The sequence below is a fragment of the Lipotes vexillifer genome, unplaced genomic scaffold (genome assembly GCF_000442215.2).
Source record: "Lipotes vexillifer unplaced genomic scaffold, Lipotes_vexillifer_v1.1 scaffold77, whole genome shotgun sequence".
In the NCBI taxonomy this organism is placed as follows: domain Eukaryota; kingdom Metazoa; phylum Chordata; class Mammalia; order Artiodactyla; family Lipotidae; genus Lipotes; species Lipotes vexillifer.
The window spans coordinates 2,620,094-2,638,661 of NW_006792456.1; the positions used below are offsets into that span (position 1 = coordinate 2,620,094).

At 40.8% G+C, this 18,568-nt stretch overlaps 1 protein-coding gene across 1 annotated transcript in view; it reads right to left on the reverse strand.

The window, feature by feature from the left end:
• SPTBN1 (spectrin beta, non-erythrocytic 1) overlaps positions 1-18,568 on the reverse strand; it is a 202,211-nt gene that overhangs the window by 142,354 nt on the left and 41,289 nt on the right. The window contains exon 2 of the mRNA XM_007465683.1: positions 4,526-4,720. Within this exon, the coding sequence (XP_007465745.1) occupies positions 4,526-4,673 (148 nt within the window). The 5' untranslated portion in view covers positions 4,674-4,720. The remainder of the gene's footprint in view (positions 1-4,525; positions 4,721-18,568) is intronic.

The following is an 18,568-nucleotide window of genomic DNA, read 5'->3' on the forward strand; positions in this document are numbered from 1 at the left end:
CAGCAGGATCTATAAAGTTTTCACCAATAAAAGCACCTACGTGAAGGCACTAGAGATGCACTGTCCAAACCCGCAGCCACTGGCCACGTGGGACTAAAAATGACCATGTGAAACATGGGAAATAAAATATATACTGGATTTCAAAGACTTAGTATAAAAAATGTCCAGTATCTCATTTATAGTAAGTTTTTTACACGGATTACATGTTGATACAATATTTTGGATTGTCTGATTAAGTGAAATATCTTACTTAGAACATTTAAAAGCACATGTGGCTAGTATTATATTTCTTCCAGACAGCACTGATCTGGACATTTAAAGTACATCACTGCTTTAGCTGATTAAATGCTCCACCAAAATTCTTGGTCACTCAAATAAATACTTACGTTTAAAGGGAATCTGGCTTACACATACAGCCACTACTATGTGTTATTTACTCTATCCATGTAATGTGAAAGATACAATTAGGTGCTTTCACCTCATTTTCCTATGTTTCTCAGCTGTTCTTAATTCCCCATAACCACATAAACTCAAGGTCAATTTCTTTTCCCATGTCTGTACCTTAGCAGAAAGGCTCTCCTGCAAAATTTTATCTCATAAATGCTGATAAGTGACAACTCCCAAAGTAATCTTGTTTTTAATTTCTGTCATTTTTTTAAATGTTCATTCAAACACAGGCTTTCGCCTACTATTTCTCTATGCCATTATTTTGGGAGAAAAATTAATCAAAACTTTTGAATGTGATATTAGATGTTAAGATGTTTTTATGTTGTTTTTTTTCTTAATTACAAAATTGTTCATATTTATTTCAGGAAAAAGTTCAAATACAAATAAGCTACTCAGAAAGAAACATGGAATATTTTGGTACATAGCCTCCTAATTTTTTAAATTCACTATTTATGAGTATTGACATAAAGATATTAATTTTAATTACTTTATCAATATTGTCAAGCTAAATGTTGCACTTTTAAAAAGACTTCCCCTAATTTGTGTTGATTCCACAAAATATAACCTAAACCATAAACACCCATCACTTGTAAAAAGAAAATGTTTAGCTTTTACCTTTCTTTAAAAGATTAAAGGGTTTCTTTAATATGTAAGTTTCAGGTTTACAGCAATAGAATTCCTCATCTGTATACACTATGAAGTGATCACCAGCACAATTCTATTTACCATCCATTCACCATACAGTCGACCCCCTTCACCTCTTTCACCCATACTCACCCCACTTTCCCTGTGGTAACCACTAATACGATCTCTGTATGTGAGTTTGGTTTTGGTTTGTTTGTTCATTTGTTTTGTTTCTAGATGAAATGGCCTCAGACACCCAAGGAAGTAGACCAGATGACCATCGATACTCTACACCAGTCTCAAAATGGGATTCCCCAGACCAGCCACATCAGCATCACCTGGGAACCTGTCAGAAATGTAAATTATCAAGTACCATCTCGGACTTAACTGAATCAGAAACTCTGGCGGTGGGCCCACAATCTGTGCTGTGATTCTGAAGACCACTCAAATTCTAAAACCACAGTTCTAGACGGTGCTGGTCTGATCTGTTACTCCCGCTATCAGCTTATAAGGCTTCTTAGAGAGCTCACAGACTTTTCTGTCCCACAGAACTGGGAAGTCAGATAATAAAGCAAGATAATTTCTTCCATGAACAGGTGGTTTTCCTGGTATCTTCTGGATTCACTAAAGGCAATTCTTTTTTTGTTTTTCTTTTCTTCTTTTTTTTTCCACATTATTTATCCTGGAGCCAGCATGTTTTCTTTTCAGTAACTTCTCGTGGTTACTCATGGCTTCTTCAAGCCACAGGATGCATTTCTGAGCCTTCTAAAGATCTTTTTAACATGTTTGCATTACCCATCATCAATTCTCTACACCAGTGAGCTTTAAATCATTTTGCATTTTACTGAATATTAAAAAAATAGTAGAGTATACACTTTGGAGTCAGTCTGCCTTCAGTCACTTATCAGCGGTGTGACCTTGGGCAAGCTACTTAATCTCTTTGTTCCTCAGCTTCCTCATCTATACATTGTAGATAACAATAATCTCTCTCATAGTTGTTATGGGATTAACTGTTAATATATGCAATGCATTTAAAACAGTGCCTGACACACTGTAAGTATGCTTACTATTATTAGCATTTGTTCAAGGACCTGGATAACACAGAGGGAAAGACATCTTAGGAAGTGTAAGGACAACTGATTAATCCTAAGGACAGCTGGGGATCTCCTCTGGAACTACAGAAAAGAACAAAGCAAGGAACTGCTCTGCAGTTTGCGAATAAAATTCTTTAAAGGGCGATACTACAGTTGACCCTTGAACAACACAGGGGCGAGGGACACCAATCCTCCACACAGTTCAAACTCCCGTTGTTTAAGGGTCAGCTGTACCTGGTAGTCTGGAACCAGAAAGTAAATGACTCATGATCAAAGATAACCGGCCACTAATATCATACTGGTCTAACAGCTCAAATGAAACCTCAAGAAAATGAGGTAAGACATTAAAGTACAAATCGATCCACTAGCACGAGACAAGATCATGGTTTCCCTAAGGTTCCATGTTAATGAATAAGCTAGAAAATAAGGCTCTAATTCTAGAGTGACTATCTGGTTAATCATTTATGCCCTCGAATCAGGCAAGCTCAAGAAAGACCTACAAATCACCACCACTCAAAAAACAAATTATCCTAAGGCAGCTGAACAATTTTTCCATAGCATTTAGTTGCCTGCATCCTCAACATCCATTTCCCTCTTCCTCCTTCCTGTTATATTCTAAATTTTCTAGCCAAGCTGTTTGGGTGGGACTGACCCCCTCGCCACTCCCAACCCCACAATTCCTTGCACCCCAAGATGCATTCTGATTAGCTGATGTCAATCAGCATATCCTCTTCTGACTCCAGTGGAGAGAGGTTCTGAGAGAGGCACGTGACCCAAGCACAGTCAATCAAGCCAGTGAGACTGATTCCACGGCCATAGTGGAAGTATAGCACTGGGCAAGCAGAGGTGCTCTTTTCTACTGGATGTCCTTACAAACAGATCTGGGACCCGGGGCAGCCATCCTGGGACTCCAGGGACCCAAGAGCCTACCTGAGAATGGAGTCCACACCGGCAACGAAAGCCAAAAAGTGGAAAGAAACTGGGTCCTGGTCATACTATCTAAGCCCAGGAGCAAATCTGGCTTAAATGCTGAATTTGTCTACTATTCTCTGTCATGTCTCTTTGTCATTTAAACCACATTGGGTTAGGTTTCCTTTTGCTTACAATTAAGAGAACTCCAAATGACACATGCCTCATAAACAGATTACACTGTAAAGTCAGCTATCTTCACAATTAACAGGAAACTTACTTGTTTAAGTCATGACTTTTGTTTACTTGTCATAATTAAAGATATTAGGGAAAAATACATAAACCCACTTTTCTCATTTGGAAATCATTTTATTTGGGGTCTCAAAGTACAGAGGGAAGATTCTGAATAAACTCCACACTGGCCCCTTGGTTTACACATATTCAATACTGCTGAGTTTTCATTGTGACTGAACCCCTTCCTGATTTTCAGGGCAATTCCAAGATAAAACACTCCCACCCCACCTAGGGCCCTTGTAAAAGTGTGCCCTAAGTATTCAACAGCAACAAGGGAGTGAGAAATCATGAAGTAAGGGATGTGTGCCTGTTAACTTTATCAATGGCAGACTTACCTGTTATAGCATTAAATGTGCCCTCACCAGATTAAGCTATTGCTTTTCAGATCCAAAACCTTTGCACGTGATACTAACTAACCTTGGTCACTCAAAGCAAGTACTGTAACAGGTCAAGTTAATTTATATATCACAGGCCCTAAGTAAACATGTTAATTTGTATACAGTTGACCCTTGAACAACAAGCATTTGAACTGTGCAGGCACACTTACACTTACGTTTACACATTTATTTTCAATAAATATACAGATGTACAGTAAATGTATTTTCCCTTCCTTATGATTTTCTTAATAACGTTTTCTTTTCTCCAGCTTACTTTACAGTAAGAATACAGTATATCATACATATAACTTACAAATTATGTGTTAATCGACTGTTTATGTTATGGATAAGGCTTCAGGTCAACAGTGGGCGATCAGTAGCTAAGTTCTGGGGGACTCAAATACGTGGATTTTCGACCGTGCAGCAGGTTGGTGCCCCTAACCCCCATGTTGTTCCAGGGTCAAACTGTATTTTTGTGTCTAAGGTATAGTATACTTCAATACACTGAAATGTAAGATGTGTTAAAAATACAAGATTTCTGACAAGCCTAGGGCATCTCTTTCTGAACGGCTATAAAAACCACCCTGTGCTCTGAATCATCTGGGCTGTGGGACTGACAGCTCCCCAGATAGGAAACTGGCCACCTTATGAAACAGCTTGCTCTGGTGGGATGTGTTCAAGTAGAGGTGAGCTGATCTTGAGAGGGGGACGGGGTGGATGATTTCAAAGGGACCTGGAAGGCATCCCAGGCCTCCATGACGGGACATAAGGGCACCCTACCTGCCAGAGCCTTGATGCGGGACCGCTCAAAGAGCCGCGCGGAGCTGTTCTCGTTGTCCCAGTCGTCCACGTCCCAGCGGTTGTTGACATCGCTGTACTGCTGTTGGATCTCGATGTTGTCGTAGTCTGTGGCTACTGTGGTCGTCATCCTGGACCGCCTCAGCTGCTTCTCCACATCAGCTCCTTCTCAGGGGTCTGCGAGAAACAGAAGGGAAAACCTAGTCAGGAGTCTAAGCTGTCGATCCCCACAAAACCTACTGGGGAAAGGTGAGCAGAAGGTAACACAACTCCTACGTGCTGAGAGCAGGTCTCTGGAGTCAGTCGAAGCTGGGTGGGAACTTCAGCACTGCCTCGTAACATGTGTGTGACCTTGGCCAAGGCACGTAACACCTCTGAGCCTCCGTTTCCGCAGACATGAAGGAGGGAAGATACTCTACAGGTTGTTGAGAAGACTGAATGAGTTGACGGATACCCAACAAAGGGTGGGTTTCTTCCCACCCTTTCTAAAGTTTAAACTTTGCAATTTTAAAGTTTTATTACAGCTGGATGAATACCTACCTCGGGTAGTTATTCTGAATGAACTAATCTGTTTCTATTGGGTGTCACCATAAACTATAATCTTTTAGTTTCTCCTAGAAATTCATATAATGTGATATAAGAGAACTAACAGATCATTTTATCTAAACATATCATTTACATATTAGAAAAGTGATGCCTAAGATTAAATGACATAGTAAATATACAGCAGCAAGAACAGTACTAGTGTTTTAACAGATACCAAAAAAATGACTGAATAATGACTGAAATTATGTATATGACTGTGTTATTACAAATTCTACTACCCACCCCAATACCCACGTCTCAGGGACCCACCAGGGCCACAGTGTTTTACAGGGATAAATGGGAAACAAGAACTTCAGCCTCAACGTTTGGCCCACTGCCATCTTTATCACAGTGCCCTCAGAGAATTAAGAGAGAATTAAATATATAGCTTCTCCCCTCAATACAGCTATTATTCATTCATGGAACCAAAATGTTCCGGGGACCTATTACATGCTCAGCACTGTTCCAGATGCTGGGTTAACAGTAAACAAGATAAGGACCTGGCTCTAGTGAAACTTACATCCTACTAGGAAGAGCTGGACAAAAAAAGCACATAAGAAAAGACAAGATAGTTGAAAAGAAAAGAAAATGAAACTGGAGTGATGTGACGCAGAGTGAGTAATCAATCATACTGTCTTATAAACTTCAAAGCTGCTAAGAGACTAGACTTAATCATCCTCACCACAAAAAAGAAATGATAATTATGTGAAGTGATAGAGGTGTTAGCTAATGCTACAGTGGTAATCATACTGCAATATATAAACATATCAAATCAACATACCTTACACCTTAAAACTTACAAAGTATTATGTGTCTGTTATATCTTAATTTGAAAGTAAAAGAGAGAAAAGGAATGAATGGCTCTTTTAGAGCTGGTGGTCAGGGAAGGCCTGAGTCGGTATTTAAACTGAGCTCTCAATGGTCTTGTCACACCCGGATCAAGAGGAATGACATTCCAGGCAAAGGAAACTACTCATGTAAAGGCCCTAAGGTGAGAACAGCAGGGCTTCTTGGAGGAATGAAGAGCTCAGTGTGGCCCAAGTCTGGTAGGCAGGGAGAGATACAAGGAGATGAGGTTGGAAAGGTAGGTGGAGCCAGTCCACTAAGGGCTGTTAACCTAAGTGTGAGGGAAGCCAGGGCAGGATTTTAACCTAATAACTGACATCACTGGATGTATGTTTTTAAAAGATCAATCCTGGTGCTGTGTGAAAAACAGATTCTAGGAGGCAAGGATATGTGCTTAATTCCTATGGGTGTGGTTAACTTTCTGCACATTTTATATACAAGCCTATCTAAGTAAATTAAAAAGAGGAGGAGGAAGAAAGATGCACCCCACACACACAGTTGTAGGAAGATATCCCAAGGGAAAAGATTCTGTCATCTCCCCCTCCCATCCCTTCCCACAGGCCCCATCTTAAGACTCAAAAATTAATTATAAGATTTTGTACCTGGATGCTCGTTTCATGAAAACCTCATGCAGCGTGCCCCAAGAATGCACGCACAGACCAGAGTTAGCAAGCCTAATCACTGGAGCTCATGCACTAATCAAACCAGATACCACCCGGCAACCACAAATGGACCACTCTAGCTCACATTTTTCCCCACACATGGCACCAAACAAAGAAAATAAACAAAGCCACATATGCAGAAAAGAAACGTTCCTCCTATTGTGCTTCAAAAGGCAGCTTTTTCTCAAGTTCTAGCACAGAACCATACAAGGCACACGCAACCAGGGGTCCGTGGACAATAAATTAAGCTGAAACAAATGAACTGCACCTCAAGTAGTGTAATAACTGGGGGCAAAAGCACAGACCTGCCCCCTCTTTTGTCATTAGCTGTTTTCTCACAAGATATCCAAGAATATCCCCAACACATCCTCCGTGTCCCCCTCACAACTGAATCACCATCTGCAACTCAGAGTCACCCACCTCTGCTCAAACAGAAACATCTCGGATGGGAGTAAAATCCTGGATTCCCATCAGGCAGACATTATCAAGGTCAAAAATATAAATTTATCAGTAGATCAATTTTAACACCTCCATTAGCAATATACTGAAAAGATTTCATAAAAACACGAAAAAATTCAGACACCTAAGCCAGTAAATATATTCTATAGAAGGATCTTACAGTTGGCTTTTAGCATTCAGAGTCAGAACCCCTCCAAAAAAAAAGAAAATCAATATTGTTATGTACCATTTGACCTTGGAGATGGTTAAGTTTTATGAGTCTATCAAAACCAAAGACTTCTACAAAATTCAGCCTTGGAGGACGCCATCTCTAGGGGGAAAAAACGTGAGAGTGCTATTAACTCCAAAATGTTTAACCCAACCCAAGGTGAAATCGAAACACCACATACCTCTCTCCAGATTCGTCCTGGCTATTTGGTGCCACCTGCTGACCAATGAGAACAAGCCACACCGAGGCCTCCGGCGCAGCAACCAACCTGTGCTCCAGCTCCTGCGACCCCTGACTCCAGAGTCAGCCCAACTACATCCCATGAATCTCTTCCTACCACTGACTTATCCACAAATTTCTCGACAAGCAAACACTGAGTCCTCGATTTAAGTTTAAAATAAGTCATTCAGAGAATGTCAGCACATGTTTCCTAAGTGTTCTTCTTTAATGCTGTTCTTTAATAACGCCATTGTTCCTCAAAACAAAGGGGTGACTGGGGAGCAAAAGTTCCTACGAGTCTGTATACAAAAGAAATACCGACTACAAGTTACTCTTTTTATTCGATTGTTTCACTCGAGCGTCTAAGAACTTGGATGTCAGGGGCATTTTTGTCTTCAACGTCCTCTGTCCTAAGGCAATATCCTCACCAAACAGTAGAGTTTTCATAATGATAGAATTTTTTTTTTTAAGTTTCAGGGATATGTCAAAGCAAAAAAAAATCCCACATCCCCACCAGGGCCATAGTGGAGCTGTGCTTCCAGATATTCAACAGCAACAACGCAGGAACCTGAAGGTGAAGGAATGGTCGGAGTCAAGGCAAGAGCATGGGCGAGAGCGTGGCCATGGCACAGGGATCCCAGAAAGCCCAGCAAGCTACTACCATCATTATCCCCAAACCCACTTCAACAAAGGATGGTGCCAGCTGCGGGGGCAGCTTACATGGCACCTACAGGTGTCCCCAGGCGGTTATCTATAAAGGGCTAGATTTTCCCAAGGTGCTAGCTATCAGCCATGTGTCCCAAGGGCCAGTGAAGCAATCTGTACTTCGATGGCTGTGGGAAGATTAGGAGAGAAGAGAGGAGGGCTGGCCATCTTGGAACTGGGCCTGGTGGTGGGGCTGCCATTAGGAAAGCTTGAGAGAACTACGTAAGGGTGGCGGGAGGTAAGACAATCTCCACTCCAGAGAAGGGTTCTCACTGTCCCAGCCGGCTTGGTGTGTGCGCGCGCGCGTGCGCGCGCATAAAAATAAGAAGTAAAAAAGCCAAGCCCCCTCCACAAATTACTCTTCTCTAATCCTCTGCCCTTCTCTAATTCCTATGAACTGGAATTTTCCAAAAATAACAAAGACATTCCAAAAGCTTTATCATTTTCTGCTTCATTAAGAAGACAATTTTATTTCTTCAAACTGGCAGACAAAGACAGAAATAGATGAGGAAGCTGTTATCATAGACCCAAAGAGGCAAAGAGGTTCCTCCAGCTCTGGCACATGCTACCAACAAGGTCATAACCATCGGGGAAAAAACTGGAGCTTCACCGCTCCCAGCTTTAGGAGTTATTATTGACAGTTCTCTTCATTGACTAAAATTCTGAAAGTCAACACCTGGCCAAGTCCAGAGGGAAAACACTTGATCTGTTTATTTTCCAAGGTACCGTATCTGTTTTCCCTGTCACATGGGTATTAGATCAACACACAGGGTTTTGTTCTTTATAGTTTATCTCCAGGCTTCCTCCCACTGCCCTCTTCCGTCTGCCTGGATGATGTTACCCACTACCCTATGCTGACAACCACTCCCCGGACAGCTAAGGGCAGCGTCTCCTAAGGATCAACAAGTCCGTGTCTACAACTAAACTCCTAATTCCTTCCTCCAAACCTTGTTTTCCCTCTGTCACTCCCTCACTGAACAGCACCCTCATTTCTCCCACTGACCTCAGCTAGAAACCTTGCGGTCATCCTTCATGTCTCTCTCTCCTCCCATATTCAGGCCCCAAGGTTGCCTGCACCTCCTGAAAATCTCATAAATCAGCTCAAGCAATAGTTTCTTATTCCAGTGCCTCACCTCTCGTTTTAATCCGCAACCCTACATTGCCGCCAGAAGGACCTTTCTAAAATGTAATTCTAATCACTTTATTCCCATGACTAAAATCCACCAATGCCCACGCCTTCAGAATAATAAATCCCCATGCCTTCAGAATAATGCCCAGAACCCTTTGAAGAGAAATGAGAGCCCTCATGAGGGGCCTGCCCAGCTCTCCAACCTGGTTTCAATATTCTTGTCTTTAACTCTTGTAGCTCCTGAAGGAAAAGTCATGTTCCGGTCTCACCTCCAAAACTACTACCTAGAACAGCTCTCTCCTATTCCAACAAATGCTAGCTGATGTATCACCTCATCCAAGAAGCCACCCCTGATCCCTCCACCACCACCACCACCACCACCTCGTCTGAGTTAGATGACCCACATATGTCCTCCCTCCTTATATACCTCTGCCCTATCACTTATCATCATAAGACCGTTTCATAATTACAAAACTTCTATTTACTAATAATCATCAGTAGGATACAGGCTCTTAAGGTCATGTCCCCATCATACTGTGTTTATATTTCTCAACTCCTAGCAAGGTGCCTGGAAACATTAAGTGCTTGTTAATTATTTATGGACTGGTTGGGAGGGTGGGAGACTGGATGGAGGGTGGGAAGGTGAGGTCACAGGAGCAATGACAATTCAAGCTGCCACGGGGGTACCGTCTCCATCAGTCATAAAGCCCAGAACACATACCCTTTTAAGTTCCACAGATCTGCTGGACTCTCTGCCTTCAATTTCAAGGCAGTCACATTTTTAGACTAGGCTGCTAATGAACACGAACTTATATTTAATAAGGTACTTCTCTACGTACTTATTAAAATGTATGTTTTCCTTTTTAATTTAGTTTTTACCCATGAAAATAATTTATTTTTTGTGCAAACTAGAGAACAAAGCAACAAAGAGAAAATAATGGAATTTTCACTGGCGCTACACACATGCACAAAGACACACTTCGTTAATACCCAATATTAATTAAAGGCTCAAATAAATTAAAGAAAAAGGTGACAACATTTGCCAACCCTTCTTAAGGAGGAAAACCATATGCCAGTAATTACTTCGACAGAATTCACAAACCCAAATGTTCTGCAGACGCTTAAAAACCCTCCTACTTCACTGATAAAAAAAAAAAAAACAACTTGAAAAAGCATACACTGGACTGCTGGTGTGCCACCTTAAAAAAAGAGAAAAAAACAACCAAAAAGATCTTGCTCAGGGACTCTGGAGAGACCAAACTATGTCTGAGAGTTTCCAGGAAGGGACCTCTGAGAGTTCTGCCTCAATCCTCTCAACTCTTCAGTAGCCAGAAAGCAAGAGAGTCACACCCCGTTTACAGTTTGCCACCGAGGCATTCTGCAGCACGTGTAAATGGCCAATAAAGAGGAGTCTCTGCAAGAAACCACATCTAGAACCACTCTGATGAATAAATCTGGCTAACCAACCGTTACTCAGGTTCACGGACACACTTCCATAAAAAGGTTCAAGTCGGGGCTTCCCTGGTGGCGCAGTGGTTGAGAGTCCGCATGCCGATGCAGGGGACACGGGTTCGTGCCCCGGTCCGAGAAGATCCCACATGCTGCGGGGCGGCTGGGCCCGTGAGCCATGGCCGCTGAGCCTGCGCGTCCGGAGCCTGTGCTCCGCAACAGGAGAAGCCACAACAGTGAGAGGCCCGCGTACCGCAAAAAGAAAAGGCTCAAGAGTCTAACCTAAACACTCAAAGTTCTCTGCTCACAAACACCAGGATACACAGAAAAAGTTCTAGTGTGAGAGCTGACAACGTAAGAAAAACTCACACGCATACAAAGTCCTTTAGAAAAGTTTCCTTTACAAAAGGTTATCATTCACTTTTACAATTAACTAGTTTACTTGGAGCTTTACAGGAACACATTTACCGTACAAAGAGCATTATATGGCTGCATAAACCAGCCAAAATTCATATACTCAGACCATTTTGCAAGGGAACGGTACTCAGAGACTTGTTTAAAATGAAACCTCGTTAATAAGGGTGGTCTTCAAATACTCCACAGTCATACTAACTTTTGTCTGTTTTATTTATCAGTGACAGAGTATGTTAAAATCTACCACTATGATTGTGGTTTTAATAGATTTCCCCTGTAACTCCCTGGATACATGCAAAATCATAATTATTTTATCTTCTTGGTGGGTTGTTAACATCAACTATTCTATTTCCTCCATATTCACATATTAATTCTATTTTTATTGATAGCAATATTTGCCTGTCCCTCCCCACCCGCTTTCTGTTCTTTAAACCTTCTAGAGTCATTTTGTCTTAGGTATGTCTCTTACTTTTTAATTCAACCCAAGAGTCTGTCATTTAGTGGGCAAATATAACCCATGTACATTTATTAGGATTACTGCTATATTTGAAGTTTCAACCAACTTACCTTGCTTTCTATCTTAACAAAATGTGGAAACTGGGGCGTGAAGATTTAAACAACTGGATCAAGTCATACAGCTATGAACCCAACATCTATAATATGTTTATCACCACTGAATCCAGAGCCGTAAGAACTTGTCTAATCTTTAAAATGCAGACAGTTGATGAGTCTAACAACCAAAGGAAACTCTAGTACTATTAAAAATAACTTCATTTTTTTGCTGGCTTACTTTATGCCAAGCATGGTGCTTTACTCGCTTTTTCAGTCTTCCCCAGCAACCTTTTGAGGTAGATACTATTATTGCCTACTATTATTGCCTACATTGTAGACAACACTATTTATTGCCTACAATGAATAAACTAAGGCTTTGCCCATGGTGGCAACAGCAAGGAAATGAGGAAGCCAGGAGGGTTTGAAACAAGTGTGTATGACTCCATGAATGAATAAAGAGCTTGTGCTTTGAGGAACAACCCTTTAACAGTGGTCCATATCAGAAAATTGTCTAATGGACTCAAAGTTCTTAAATAAATAATAGATTAGCCTCCTACAAAGCCTACTTACTAGGAAGGGCAGCAACCCACCCAGCCAGGTATCCTAGCTCATGTATTCTCAATGGGGGCAATGCTGGTCCCAAAGGATGAAAATTCATTTGGGCATTGGGGCAAACAAACTTTCTTTTATGTAAGCACAGATACAGTATGTCTGTAGTATTAAAATTTCATGGGTATTAACATTTCAAACTGTCAAAAAGACTTCTGGCGGAGGAAAAGAATAGTGGAAAACAGGTTAAGAAACACTATCCAAGCTTAAGGAAAGATGTGTGCCACCTTTAGGTAAATTAAGACTTGAAGGCAGGCCTTAGAAGACAGAAGCATGAAGAGCACATTTCCCTGTACTAAAGAACTGGAACTTCATACACCATGGGTCCCATTTGTCATGCCTCTGATATAAAAACTCACATTAGGCTGCTCCTCCCTAGCACTAACGTATGTACTTCAGGGAAGCAGTGGTAATTTAGCCATCTTCTGCCTACGACACTCAAAGACTAAAGCACTCATTACAAGCCTGCTGCTACCGACTGAATGTTTGTGTCCCCCTCCCCCATAAAATTCACATGTTAATTCCTAACGCCCAATGTGACAGCACTTGGAGTTGGCACTTCCGGGGAGGTGATTAGATCATGAGGGCAGAGCCCTCACGAATGGAATTATAAGAGAAACCCCAGAGTGTAACCTCACCCCTTCCATCATGTGAGGACACAGCAGGATGACGGCAGTCTGTGAACCAGGCCCTCACCAGACACCAAATCTGCCAGCACCTTGTTCGTGGATTTTCCAGCCTCTAGAACTAAGAGGAATAAATGTTGTTTATATGCCACCCAGTCTATGATGTTTTGTAACAGCAGTTCACACAGACTAAGACACCTTCATTCCCAATATTCGGAAGTAAGCTCTTTCCTACCCAGATCAAAGATGCCACTGGAAGGCCAGTTCTAATTTTATGAATAAAGTTGTAGGGACAAATTTTTTTTTTTTTAACATGGGCAGGTTAAATCAGGTTCTACTACTTGCAGTAGCAAAATCACCCTAACTATAAAGAAAATTACTTATTTTAAAAGATTCACCATCAGAAAATACACTGACCATAATTCGTTTTATTTTAAAACAATCTGTTTAAAAGATTACATCAGGGTGGCTTAAGAACTTACTATTATACAGTCTGACCAAGAATACATTTCTTCTACAAGGAAAAGTAGAACGTAGGGGGAATAACAAGGCATCTCCCTGACCCTCTACTTTACAGAGTGAACTGCACAATGAACAGTAAAATTATAAACAGATTTATTATTTCAGTGCCTTAAACAAAAGAAAAATTCTTAATATATGGCATAGACATTTATCCTTATGTACTATTTGTACTTGAAAATTTTAAACAAAGTACTTTATTTATTTTCTGTGCCTACATATGATACTATCTAGATTCTAAATATAAATTTGTAAGCCCTAAAATTTTTTAACACTAGCTTTATTTCAAAAATAGATCAAGAAAGTAAGGTCAGCTTTTCCAGTATTTATCTACAAGCCTCAAAATCACCTAATTTGAACCAAACAAAAACATTTAAAAATAATTCCTATTAGAATTCAAGGCTTCGTCATATATACTTGGCAGTTAAAGGCTATCCTTGTTTTTGTTCTATTAACAGAGAAAAGCAATTAAAAGTAAAATCATTAACTCAATGCAGACCTAACACCATGGTCTTATGGCCAGCATGGGGTTTCTGAGCCGCTATAAATCACTCCTTTGGTCTTCCCTTTACTTCCAGAATAGTTTTAAATTACGTTAGGATGTAGGTCTAATGTTACTGCTGCCAAAACACCAGTCCTGACTTTCAGTGAGTTTGGCACTTCATGGCCTTACTCTTTGGGAAATTTTATAAGGCCTGAGTGCCTGAACAACAGGGGAGCAATAACATGCTATTTGGAAGCAGACTCTTACTCCTAGAACAGCCCAGTGCCTAAATTCTCTGCAAATCTTATCAAGTGAAAATGCGTATCACAATTTCCTGGAATAATGATCACATGACAGAAATATGTAAAACCACAATGAAAAGCAACACTACAGGAAATGATGAACGAGGCAGACACGCTAAGCTCCATGAGGGCCAGGATCCTCTCTGTCCTGCTGCTCATCTTTATATCCCCAGCACCAGCACTTAAGCCACCGCAGATGCTCAAAAACAATCGTAAAGAAAATGGCAGGTGGCAGGGGTAGTGTCACCACAGAATATTCTCATGCTGAAGCACAATGCTTCTTTCTGCGTAAATAATAATGTGTCCTGGATCAGGATAAATTGTAATTGTTATGCAAGGGGCAACAGTCTCCTCACCCAGATTCATTTAGCAAAGGATAAATTTTGATAAGAAATTTATTTTCAACCAACAAAATATGAAGGGTCATATTTGGATAGGAATGGAATAATCACAAATTTCACAATCTCATTTGGGATAAACAAACATACGTATTTTAATATGTCATATTTTGAGAATCATTCTCCTTTGGAAAATGACTTAAATCCTAGGCTTGTCTAATAGTAGCCAAATTTCCAAAGGCTTAAATATTATTAGTTAAATTGTCTCAAAGAGCAGTTCAAACAACACTCACTGCTTGGATTTACACGTCAGCAGCAAGCCTTCCCCCTCTGCATGGTTGGCAAATGATTCCCAAACTATTTAGAAATCTGTAACCTTTCAAATAAACAAAATGAGTGAAGATTGGCCTATGATACTTGAAAAGGAGAAGTGACATCAATCCCAGAAAAAACATTCAAATAATTACCATTTTAACATGATCAAACATGATCAAATTACTAAAATTTGTTTAAACCTATCAATTTGAAAAAAAAGTTGTTTTTTTTTTTTTTTTAAAAAGACACTGTCAACAACATATACAAACCAAAATCCCTTAGAATTCCACACATTACTTTTTAAAAACTTGACTACATAGGTGTTCGGTATGAAGCTTGGTAACAGTTAAGGCAAATGTGGAGATTCACTTTGGCTTTCAATATTTAAACACTGCCATGCGAGAAAAATGAGCCACAGTGGTTAAAATACTGCCGTAAGTTTAGAATCACAGAGGAGCTCTCTGATACAGAACTATGAGCATACATTCACCATAGGTGACCAGACACAAGCACATACATCCACCACAGGACCAGGCCATAATCCAACCCTGCCAGCAGCCCAGCACTCCAAGCTTGGAAGAAAGGCAAAGGATCAGGCATGGCCTTTCCAAAGCCACAGGGGCAGGGGCCTGCAATTCAAATTTGCTGGGCTCCCCCTCGACTGCTCAAATTACTTCAAAATGAAAATGAGGTCTTAGCTGGCAAAGTTCTCAATCAGGTTCAAGAGCAAAGGAACAACAACGATATACTGTGCGGCACAGGGAATTACAGCCATTATCTTGTAATAACCTAAAATGAAGTATAATCTGCAAAAAAATAGTGAATCACTAAGCTACACACCTGAAACTAACATAATATTGTAAATTAACTATACTTGTTTTTTTAATTAAAAAAAAAGAGAGAGAGAGAGAGAGCGCGCGCGCGAGAGAGCAAAGGAAACCAGAACCTTCCTTGTCTCCGCAACAGGGGGATATAGGCTTAAAAGAACAAGAACCAGAACAGCCAGACCGCTCTGACTTTCCTTCTTTAAAAGTTCCCTTGTGATGTGATTTTGGAAACTATATTTTTGAACTCCTTGCCTGACCAAAATCAAGCCTGCATTTTCATCTCCTTGAAATATGTTATTAATAAACTAGTTTTCTACTTCCCAAAATATCTACAACGTAACACGTACTTTGGTTTTCCTTCCTCCAAACACTTTCAAAGAAGTTAGCGGTTTCTTTTGTCAGACTCAGCAAGAGTGAAGAATGAACAGGACAGTAGGGCAATTTAGAGAACTGGAGGGAATCAAATTATGTTAGCATCCCATGATTCTGTACAGAGAGAAAATCATGGGGTGGGCACCCCAGCAGTGGCTGGATTTTTAGTGGTGTCTGAGTGAACCCTAAAGCTGTCTTTCGTGCCATTAAATGCCAATTCCAACCCAAAAAGTATCAATTAGGTAGGCTTTCTATTCTCATTAGCAGTGGAGCTGCTCTCTCTCAATAATTTGTGAGTTTTAAAGATAGGGACAACAGATAAACAAGAAGCAGGTCAGCCTAAACATTACTTTCTCCAGGAAGGCTCTTCTGAAGCTCCCAGCCCAGGGCCTCCTGCTATACGCTCTTGTCGCAATCTTTTCTCGTGGCATGTACCAAGAGTGTTTAAAAAATTACCTGTGTAATTGTTAACTGACTATCTCACTTTACATACCATACTCTCCATGAATTATTAGGTATTTCTTTTTCAGCAATATACCCCTAGGTATTATGCCTAGCACATGGCAGGCAATAGGTAAACATTTAATGAATAAACTTTATACTCAACAATTTTAATCTTCCAAGGGTATGATAGGCACTTCCCCTACCAAAGCAGCTGTATCAAGAAGAAAAATTTTCCAGTTTATCCAATGGTAAGTTTGTTCAAATTAAAGCTAGAAACAGTAAAAATCAAACAAACAAAACTGAAATAAACCCCTAAATGATAATGGATTATCTATATCTTAATTCTTCTACTCTACTTACCAGCTTAGAATTTTTTTTTTTTTTTGGCGGTACACTGGCCTCTCACTGTTGTGGCCTCTCCCGTTGCGGAGCACAGGCTCCGGATGCGCAGGCTCAGCGGCCATGGCTCACGGGCCCAGCCGCTCCGCGGCATGTGGGATCTTCCCGGACCGGGGCACGAACCCGTGTCCCCTGCATCGGCAGGCGGACTCTCAACCACTGCGCCACCAAGGAAGCCCCACCTTAGAATTTTTGATTTCCCATAGTCACCAAAGTAAAAACTTCAAATGGCAACCTCAAATTTCTATCTAAATTACAGAGGCTGATTTCCCAAGTCAAATCTTTATTGCTGGCTGAAGAGCCATACTCAAAGGGTGCTGACTTGAAGATTAAAGAGTGGTGGGACAAATTCATAACCCAGGGCCCAAGCTAGTCAACACCTTCCTTACTATCTCAGAAAGCACACTGAGTACCCACGGAGGGCCCTGGACCAAGAAGAGACTAAGAATACATCGAGTCCTACATTTAGAAGTTTTAAGTACCCAAGGTTAGAAGGCCTGAAAACTGACAGCAGTGCAAAGAAAACGTGGTCAGCTCAACACAGAGCACCAGCAGAAGGTAGTGCAATTGTTAGACATGAAGTAACCACCCATGGTACTGAGCAACTCAAGTGTGTCCAGAAGGGGGCAGCCAGGCTGTAAGACACCTGGGAGTCCCGGCCAGGACTTAGGACCCTCTGGGGAAAAAAGTCTTAAAGAGACACCAGACAACTATCTTTAAGTAGCTTCAGGAGCCCTCATGTCAGCACTGGCACAGACTCCTTGGCAGGCAGCGAGCAACAAATTCGTAGTGACTCAGGGTTAGAAGGAGCTTTCTGAACAATTAGAGCTGTCCAAAAATGCAGAGGGCTAACCCGAGAGCAAGCAAGCTCACCAGCACCACCAGAGGCTCACTCTGGGTGGGAAAGTATCATTTGACAGGGCAGCCACAATAGGACAGAACACTGGGTGCGAAGCTGGGCTTCAGGAATTCCAAGATCCCTTCCAACTAACAGGCCTCTGTGATTTGGTTAACCAGAAAATGCTCACCATTCTTCTTATCAGCGTACTGTAGTAATACTACAGTACTGACAACTTGGTTCCCAAGGTGCACACCACACTCTCTTCCATGGGGCTGAGGACATTCCAAAAGAAGGGTTTTTTTTTCCTATTTTTCACTGAATCTCTATTACTTTACAACCATTCTTTGCTGGGGTGTTTTCGTATTAAGAGAACATTTGCATTCTCTTTAAAACAAAAGTACTCTTCTGCAAACATTTATAAACAAACATTTACATTGGGTTTCACAACCCCACCGAAAAAAAGGGACAAAAAGTTTTGAAAACAGCTTTTACATTTTGATGAAAACATTAATTTTAAGTGTACCACTGGAAATATTTATTATCAAAACAATTATTCTATTAGGTAAGTTTATACTTTTTAATACCATAAGGTAGCAAATAAAACATGTTTATTAAAAAACTTTTCATTGGAAAACACTGCCTATGCTGATGTGACATATTTTTGAGAGCATATTACTGAGCCTGGGGTTTTGTCCTTCACAAAAAGTAGAGACATTCCTGC